Source organism: Salminus brasiliensis, chromosome 21, assembly GCF_030463535.1.
Source record: "Salminus brasiliensis chromosome 21, fSalBra1.hap2, whole genome shotgun sequence".
Taxonomy (NCBI): Eukaryota; Metazoa; Chordata; class Actinopteri; order Characiformes; family Bryconidae; genus Salminus; species Salminus brasiliensis.
Genome location: NC_132898.1, coordinates 271,316 through 280,935, shown reverse-complemented (window position 1 = coordinate 280,935; position 9,620 = coordinate 271,316). Strand labels below are relative to the sequence as shown.

The 9,620-nt window shown below is 43.4% G+C and overlaps 1 protein-coding gene across 1 annotated transcript; it reads right to left on the bottom strand.

Moving 5' to 3' along the window:
* Positions 1-1,363: 1,363 nt before the first annotated feature.
* Positions 1,364-8,686, bottom strand: tegt (testis enhanced gene transcript (BAX inhibitor 1)). Its single transcript, XM_072666332.1, has 10 exons — positions 8,579-8,686; positions 6,851-6,936; positions 5,415-5,523; positions 4,829-4,949; positions 4,365-4,413; positions 3,558-3,655; positions 3,322-3,401; positions 2,603-2,703; positions 2,272-2,347; positions 1,364-2,125 (listed from the first exon to the last, which is right to left on the bottom strand). Exons 2-10 carry the CDS (start codon positions 6,904-6,906, stop codon positions 2,102-2,104), a joined length of 714 nt encoding a protein of 237 aa, XP_072522433.1. The 5' UTR covers positions 6,907-6,936; positions 8,579-8,686; the 3' UTR covers positions 1,364-2,101.
* Between the last annotated feature and the right edge of the window lie 934 nt (positions 8,687-9,620).

Below are 9,620 nucleotides of genomic sequence, written 5' to 3'. Positions count from 1 at the left end.
TCAGGCTGGAACTGGCTTTGATCTTCTGTTCATGTAGGAAAGCTTCATTACCACATCATTACTAACCCCTCACACCATCCATCAACCTGCAGGCACGAGCAGGGCCCCACTTACTGCCATTTCCCTCTCACCGACCTCAGAGTGTGAGGAACCAGTGCTCACAGGAGAACCTCCCCTAGAGCACGAGAGGAACCAAGACTCAGAAGAAGGGATGGGATTGGTGACAATCTAAGTCCAGTGTTTGTTAGTAGCATTAGCCTAGCATCTCCTAACTAAAGCACACCTCAGGTACTAAACCTGTCCCGCTGCGCTGACAGGAACTCAGTTATTAGCTTTTATTACATCAGACAGATTTGTTAGATGACCATCCATAAAAACTGCAAACCGAGGATATAAGAGCAGAACAAGGTCTGAACTCTGAAGTCTCCTCAAAAGAGGACAGTACACAGCTGTAACCAAAATATCACAGGTTCCACTCTTTCTGTTCTTACCGGCAGAGCTGAGCTCAGTCAGAGTCGGGTTTGGGGGTTCGGTGTGAATCTGAGCTCCACTGTAGAGAAACTGACCCACTCTGATCTCTCTACTGTGGAGGTGAATGGAAGCAGGCGTCTGTAGCCATGACTACAACACAGATACAGCCCATAATTTATCTCCTATCCAAACCCACCAGTGCAGCTACACGAGTCTTCTGAGTTTTATATGGAATGATGATGATGATGATGATGATGAAGGTAAAATAGTGAATAGAGAATCTGAACTAATGCAGTTCTCTTTAGGGACTACTTTCTGTAGCTGCACTACACCCTGCAGCATGTATCCCTCCACCATTTTAATGATCTGATTTTAAAAGCAGGTTCTAGAGCCGAACTCTTCTCAGAACTCTGGTAGAACCGTGTCTCAGGCATCAGGCAGCGTCTTCATCACCATTAGGTGAAGAACTTTCTGTGAGGAGCTTTTATTAGAGCTTCAGACGTCTGCTTCCCTTCACCTCCACTGTAGAACCACAGCTCTGACTGGGGGAGCTTATCTAGAACCTCCACTGTAGAACAGCTCTGACTGGGGGAGCTTATCTAGAACCAAGCGTTTTACACTAAACCCCCCAAATCCAGCTCTGAGTATAACTATAAAAAAAAAAATATATATATATATATATATATATATAAAATCACTGAGCATCAGTAACGTTTGTGTTTACACTCTGCACTGTCAGAACGTTTAAAGTAGTAATGCTATATGTTTGCTATATTGCTCTCTCACACAGACAGACAGACACACACAGACACCGACAGAGATCAGTTTATCACAAGCTTTTCCTAGAAGGTGACGAAGTCTCTGTGTGAACAGAAGTCACATGGAATCCAAGTGAGCAATCTGTGGCACTATTTATTAAGGTTAGTCAGTAGGACGTCCATTAATAAAACACAACCTGATCAGTAGATACCTTCACCAGCAGTGACGATAAGCATGTCCCTCAAAGCCTGAGTGCTGAACTTTGTAACATTGGCGTGTCCAGCAGCTGCAATAATAATAAACTTAAATGTGACGACGGCAATAAAAGAGAAATCCACCCTCGTATCGCTGGATATTTTTTTGTAGGGGGGGCAGGGGGACTAAAAACAATGCGAGTCAAAGTTAGTGAATAAAGTCAGGAGCAGAAGTTGTTTATCTGTAACAACTGAACCTTCACAGTATTTACACAGGATTCACTTCACCTTTATCGGCTTATCGTACTGACTACCAAAAAGTACGGTATCACATTAGAAGCATTAATGCAAGTCAGAAGAAGAAGGAGGAAGAAGAGGAGGAAGAGGAGGAGGTGTGAAAATAACTTCATTTACGTCTGCTCGCTTCAAACACTCTAAACTTTCAAAATAACTCAAACTCAGCGATGTAGAGACCTCCAAAACATTATACCCAGGTTACATCTGTCAACTTTACTACACAGCCTAAATCCGTAATTTAAACAAAATTAAGACACCATACCAAAGTACAAAATCAACAGAATCAAATTCATAATTAAGCTGTTAGGATGAACGCATCAGACTCATCTCTGACGCCAACCAATCACAGACTTTTATTTTCGTGTCTGTCCCAGATCAGTCTATTTCTTCTCCTTCTTCTTGTCCTGCAGAAAGAAAACGAAAGCAGAAAAGAGTCAGAATTGAACCCTACACACCCCTCACACACACAAAGCCCCCCCCTCACACACCCCGACTCACTACCATAACCACATCACAGAGCGCCTCAGGAGAGACACATTAGAAAGGGTACCTTCTCATTCATAGCGAGGATGACCATCAGCTTTCTGAAGATGGTCACAAAATCCAGGAAGAGATCCACACAATGCCTTCAGGACAGAGTGAGGAGAGGAGAGTGAACATGACGCTCATTTACAATAATAATCTGATACCTGGGAGAGATGACCAATTCTTAATTCAGCTAATCAGCCTTCATTCAATTAAATCAGGTTCATTCATTCAAATCATTAGGTCGACCCTCCATTAGGTTAAATCAGCTCCATCCATCCTCAATTACATTCAATCAGATTAACCAGTCCATCATTACTTTAAATCCTGAGATATTAGATCTTTCCTTTTCTCACCAAATGTAATCCTTGTCTCCCATCTCTGCCTTCTCAATGATGAGCTGAGTGTCAAACAGCACGAATCCACACATGATGGCCAGGCCAATGTAGACGTGAGCCTGAATGTGAAAACGGGGAAAACAGGCAGATGTCTGAAAAACAACCTCAGGAGGTGTAGATTATAATGACAGACCGACACGGACACTTACTTTAATACTGCAAAAACAAAGCAGTCGTCTCCAGACTGCACATTTACTGACCTCTCACACAGCCTAGCTCAGGGCCGTCTACTGCTGGGGTAATTCACCCATCCAAAATCACCACACTCAGGAGAAGGAATCATCCGGAGCTACTCTGAGCACTGACTCAAATACTGAATACAAACCAAAACTGGATCCACATTAAAAATTAACACTAGCAGGTTTTTCTCCGACAGCCTTGGACACGACTATTCTGCGTTGAGAACTTCAAACGTCTAGAACGACTGCGGCTCTGCGCTTTAACATACGGTTCTCTGCGGAACAGTGATTTCTCTCAGTATATGAATCTGTGGCAGAGCGGCTCTATTCCTTTCAAGTCTTCTGAAAAACAATGCCAGCACTGATTTTTACTCAAGAGCCTTTTTTCACTCTAATCTTGGCTTCATGACTGTCAATCAAAACTGTAAAATGCTTCTCCCGAGTTCTTTAATACTGCCCAACATCTCAAACACAGACGTTTAACAATCCTCCATTTACCTTAAAGAGCATGACGGACCCTACAAACATGTTGAGGAAAGAAACCAGCAGCAGAATGGACAGTCCAGACATCAGGGTTCCTTAAAGACAACAGAGGACAAATTAACCTCACACTAAATTACGGCTTTTAAGAGGTTTTGACGATGACCTTTGGCATGCATGAGTATTATTTTGATCATTTCAGTGTCAGAACAAAAAAGCAAAGCTTAAACCCCACAAGACCAGACGCTCTTTACCTCCCAGGAAGAGGTAGCTCCTGCGCTGGGCGTACAGCGCGCTCAGAGTGAAGCAGGTGAAGATGACCGAGGTGCCCAGGAAAGCAGTCATGATGATGCTGCACACAAAAAAGATCAGAAAACTGAAGTTTTACATTTCTCCACAGTAAATGAATTAATCACGCAAACTACTTAAAGAGAGGATTTGACTGACTGCATGGTGAATTTTCTTTTATTTTAATGTAGGAGGATTATACATGTCTGTATGTTCTGCAAATGTTGTAGAATTAAAAAATGATGAATCTGGAGATTAGTAAAGCACAGTCATATCAGAATAAAACATAACTGCTGTCAATAGTTACATGTCAACATGCGTGTTTAAGCTCTCCTTGTTCAAACCCTTATTTTTCGTGGTTTGGCCAACAAGCACTTTAATATAGTAAATAAAGCCTGTGGCAATTTAAACATTTAAAAATATGAATTTTCATTGGAGAGCTGCCCTGAGGACAGGACTGAAACTCCATGAAGGACATGAACCCCAGCAAGTACACTCACATCCACAGAGCAGCAAACAGAGCTTCACTGGCTCTGGACAGCAGTTGCTCAACTGCACAACCTGCTGGACAAAAAAACTAAAGCAGTGGTTCACAAGTCCTGAAGTTTCCCCTGCTCCCAGGAGACCTGATGCAACTAGTGAATGAATTAACTAACGCCTCCCTGGGGTGAACCGAGAGTGTAAGAACTGGAAAACATGACGACATGCAGGCCAGTGGTACTCCCGCACCAAGACTGAGAACCGTTGCTTCAGGCTGCTGTGAAGCGAGTTACCTTGGGTTGATGGTGATGACATAATCCATTACAGGGCCAAGTCCAACACCTGCAGCAGAGATTAAATACAGTGTGAAATGATCATATATGCACTTATTCTCTGCTAAAACACTGTTTACATAAATCTATATAGTGCCTTTTCAACCTGTTTTTATATCTGGGCCTTAAAGTCTGATATATGTAAATAAGTTGATCAGTTGATAAGTTTTGATCGGATGCCCTGTATTGCCTCACATTCAAAAACAAGTCCTGACTGAAATGCTCTTCATAACCTCAGCATAAATGGGCTTTACATACAGGCTGTCCATTAATATACAAACAAATGAGAAAGACTGTTTTCTGCAGGTATCTGAACATCATATAAATCTCATATGTGGACTGTCTGTCTTTAAATACTGTGATATTTTTAGCATACTGCCCACCTCTAGTGGAGGGCTTGTATTTTAATAAACCTCATCACTGACCTGTGAAGAAAGCAAAGCCGGCAAGGATGCCCAGTCTCTTCTTCTCAGTCTGAGGGCTGTGCGGAGTCATGGCAAGCCAAGCCATCATGGCCAGAGAACCCAGCATGGAGAGCAGCCCACCCTGTAAGTTACATATAAATAAAGATATAACAAATAACATTATTTAGATGCCCAACACCTCATTAACCTGTGATTTAGCCCGCAGGTCAGGGCTATAGATTATAGACAGATATAGGCATTCCTATATTTTTAGACTGAATTAAAAGTCTAAATGTATTGATTATTTATTTACAGTCAGTAAAGGCAGGCTCTTCCATGTTGCCGTCATGTTTGAACAGCTGGGCTAATTCTAAGGTAAATTTAACCATTTAAAGGTTTTTTTTTTTTTTTTTTCCAATGAATTTGTCAAATATAAGAACTAGTGTCCCAAAAGCATCTCAGTGCTGAGGTCATTCCAGCTGATAGTCTGTTTAGGATGGTTTTGGGAAACCCAGCCCTGACTGAGACAAATGAGCACACTGTAGGGGGGGGGGTGCACTCATTTATGAACAGTGTGAGTAGCGAGTACCTCAGAACATCACTTCACCTGAAAAAGCCTTGTTACAACATGGACGTAGGCCCCGGCTGCTGCCACAAACATACACACAGCTAAACTGGCGTAGACATTCTTCAGGTGCTGCTGAGTGGAACGGGAACTAGAGAGAGAGAGAGAGACAGTGGAGAGGTTAAGAGCAGCAAATCCTTTCATAATTATATATTAACCTTTACATACACACTATACACACAAGTAGTTAAAAAGTATTAACCTGATCTCTCAGCAACAACAATACTGATATTGAGTCATTTTAATAGTTTGTTTCCCAAACTAGCAAAATATGAGCAGCCCTGCTGTGTGTTATGTAGCAGTGTACATCCCCAGTGTGTATCTGTGTGTGTGTTCACTGCACGGATGGGTTAAATACGGAGGACAAATTCCTATACGTGCAGCAGAAATGGTGACGAGTGGTCCTTGTGTGAAGCGGGTTAAAACCAGTACTGGACTTGAGCGTCGACCCCAGCTCAAAACAAAAGAAATAAAAATATCATATTTAATCTGTCCCAGACCAAACATGCAACGTCCAACAGCAGGAACTAGAACATGCTCTCACAGCCTGAAGCTAAAGCCTGCAGAATTAGTCTGCCTTGACCTGAACTGCTCCGATCAACTGATCAAAACTGTCCGACACACAGTTTACTTTGGGAATCATCCTGAGAGAGAAACCAAACAGAGCTGAGATCAAAGATTAACTAAAGAGGATCAGATCATCTGAATTCACCACCCAAACACACACACATGCTGTTTAATTCACTTTTAAATGTGTCACTTATAAATACATCACAGCGAGAGGACCTGAACTCCACTGAACCTGATAGCGATCAGAAAAAGACACGCACATGACTCTTACCCAACCTTACAGCATACCAAGCATGCTCCACTCCCTTACTGCAGAGCCGGAGGAGAGGCGGGCCATTCACACATCCCCCCCAAATAACGGCAGCCCCGCCGTTAAAGGAGCGCTACAACCAAACGTGACTATTTACTTTCCTTTAGCTGTTAGCACGTTTAGCATGACTGACCAGAGTGCTGCTTTAGTGTGTAAGGAAATATCTCCAGTCCTACAGACAGTCCAGACCTGAAAACTATACTGTAAAACGCTCATTTTAAATGTATTATTTTCAGAAGAGGATAACGGAAGTGCAGTGAACGTCCTGCGTGTGTATACGTGAGCTTCCATAGAGAAGCACAAATCCTCGTAAGGTTCCTCAGGAACGTTTGTAGAATTTAACGGAAGAAAACAGCATGCAAACACAGAAGGAACAAAATCAGGTGTTTTTATATTTTATTAATGACTGATTCAGAGCAAGAAAATGACCGAGCCTGAAGCCGCCGACCTCAGCGCCCCTGCAGCGTCGCAATCAGAGACAACCACCACAACCACCAATCAGGAGGAGATAAGAACCGTGTTTAGTGGGTGTACTCACATTTGGGAGAATTTAAAGAGGGCATCAAAGTTGATGTTGCGATCGAAGACGTTCATCTTTCCTCCTTGTGAGCACTGGCTGATAACCTACACATAAAACACAGTGAAAACAGCACAGTCACAGCAACCATCTGTATTCTCCTTTTTCATTTTATTTTCCTGTGATAATTCACTTCATCCCTCACGGTTACACACTTAACACTGATATATGTAAATACGTTCTATTCTGATTGGCTGCCGTGTATCATCTCATTCAAAAAGAGGTCAATGCTGAAACACTCTGATAACTTAATGGGTGGAGCTACACTGCTGAAGGCGGGGTGGACCAATCAGTGTCTTTAGGACGGATACAGACAGCCAATCATCTTTCAGTACTGATCGCAGGACACAGAGTACAGCACTGGTTTTAATGGTCCTGCAGTGCCGTAGTTTCATCTAGCTGTGGAATAAGAAACTGCAACACCCAGAGCTCTCAGAATAATGACACACACACACACACACACACACACACTATATATATATATATATATATATATATATATATGTGTGTGTGTGTGTGTGTGCACGCGCGTGTATATTTGTTTGTGTAATATATATATTTATATATTTAAATAATAATAAAAAGAGCTTAATTTTAGAGCTCACTCGTTTGTGTGCTGTGAGCTCTATGAACCCGTGTGCATGTGATGCCCTATGACCACAGTAATTCAGTTATATAAACCTCCTCTATTAACCAATAATCATTCAGCGTTAGAGTCTGGAGCTTAAACGGGGTTCTCGCCCACTATCAAAACTCATTTCTGTCCAAATGCAAACTGTGTGGTTCTGGTTTTGGTGGGAAACGCAAACAGGCCAAAAGCAGCCCCCCAAATAAAAACAAGGGAAAGATGTTCCTGTTCAAATGTGCTGATATGTTCCCATCACCACTGTTCCATATAGAAGTGTGTTTAACAGAAGGGGCCGGTGGGCTCGGGCCGGTGGGTTCGGGCCGGTGGGCTCGGGCAGTAAATAAAATGCCTATATCTGGATCCTCTCTCCACCACTGCAGAGAAAGCCAGTGTTTCTTGTGGCTTTGCTGACACACACGGATGGGTCTGGAATCCACTGCCAGTCCGGACCCTTTGGTTCGGGTTCTGTGCGGATCTTCCTACATGGGGCTCTTCTCGCTTTCTGGTTCCACCTTAAATCCGGCTACAGGGAAGCGCTCTGCTCGCTGCTGCCCCATTTAAGGTGGAACAGACAATTAGAAAATCCTCAGTCCAGATTCAGTCAGACCCAGGACCCAACAACAGCACCATTACACAACACAGACAGGGTCCACAGCCTCTTACAGAACTGATCTAGAACTTCTGGGTTCGTTTGTGGGCGTTACCCGAGCTCTGGCTCTGTTAGCGCTAGCAGTCTGGAGCTAGCTATGCTAGCTACCATTAAGCTGGCCAACCTCACTAACCCCTGAACGACATTAATAACCTTATTATTATTATTATTATTATGATTATTAATATTATTAATATTTCTGCTGGTTCGCGCTGAGCCCAGCTGGAGGCTTTCGGGCGCGCGGGTTTAGCTTTAGCTCGTTAGCTGCGACTGTTTTGGCAACCAGGCTGCTCGCGCTGCTCCGCACAGGCGGCGAACTTTCTCGATGTTTCGAAGCAGATACGAGTGTTTGACAATTTACACACATCAGACGGTGAATTTACAACCACTAGCAGGCCTCTGTCTGACTCACCAGGTGGGAATTCCTTCAGTTTGGCTGAACCCCGCTGTTCTCGGCCTGTAGGCAGCTGGCTGTGCGCTCGGCTCGCGCTTGTGTTTAGGGGCGGAGCTCTGCTTAGCATTACGTGTTACATCAGCGCGGACCCGCCGCCACGCCCCCTTCCGCCCCGGAGCGGAACTCCTGTGAACCCGGCTCCTGTACTAACACTGCAGAACCCTGTACACTGCAGAACCCTGTACACTGCAGAACCCTGTACACTGCAGAACTCCTCTACACTGCAGAACCCTGTACACTGCAGAACCCTGTACACTGCAGAACTCCTCTACACTGCAGAACCCTGTACACTGCAGAACTCCTCTACACTGCAGAACCCTGTACACTGCAGAACCCTGTACACTGCAGAACTCATCTACACTGCAGAACCCCTGTACACTGCAGAACCCCTGTACACTGCAGAACCCTGTACACTGCAGAACCCTGTACACTGCAGAACTCCTCTACACTGCAGAACCCCTGTACACTGCAGAACCCCTGTACACTGCAGAACCCTGTACACTGCAGAACTCCTCTACACTGCAGAACCCTGTACACTGCAGAACCCCTCTACACTGCAGAACCCCTGTACTCTTCATAACAAGAGAACCCATCAAAACAACCCATCTCAACTCACTGACTGAGTTAATGAAACGGCATCAGAATACTGACCCAGTGTAAAATTCATCATTCTGATGTTTTCATTTAAATTGCAGCAACAAAGCAGCTGATTTCCCCTTATCCAGATGCCACTGTGCTGAGATACTGCCATTATTCCCATGTTATGTCAAGTCATCCCATTTAGATATTTGTAAACATTTCAACTACATTTCACACACTTCAGTGTATTTCAGAATGTACTACCTAATATATATATATATTTATACCATATATTATTATATATACCATATTTAAAATACAGACATGATCTGGATCTGGGAAACAGAGCCTTAGACTTTAAAGCATTTTCATATTTACAGCTGAAAGCTGAACATGCTCCTGTTGTTATGATTATTATTTT

Coding starts and splice junctions, on each gene's coding strand:
- tegt (XM_072666332.1), bottom strand. CDS start 6,906: ATGAACGTCTTCGATCGCAACATCAACTTTGATGCCCTCTTTAAATTC. Junction 5,524..6,850: donor CTCTTTAAATTCTCCCAAAT/GTGAGTACACCC, acceptor CTCTCTCTCTAG/TTCCCGTTCCACTCAGCAGC. Junction 3,402..3,557: donor GAGCTACCTCTTCCTGGGAG/GTAAAGAGCGTC, acceptor GTTGTCTTTAAG/GAACCCTGATGTCTGGACTG.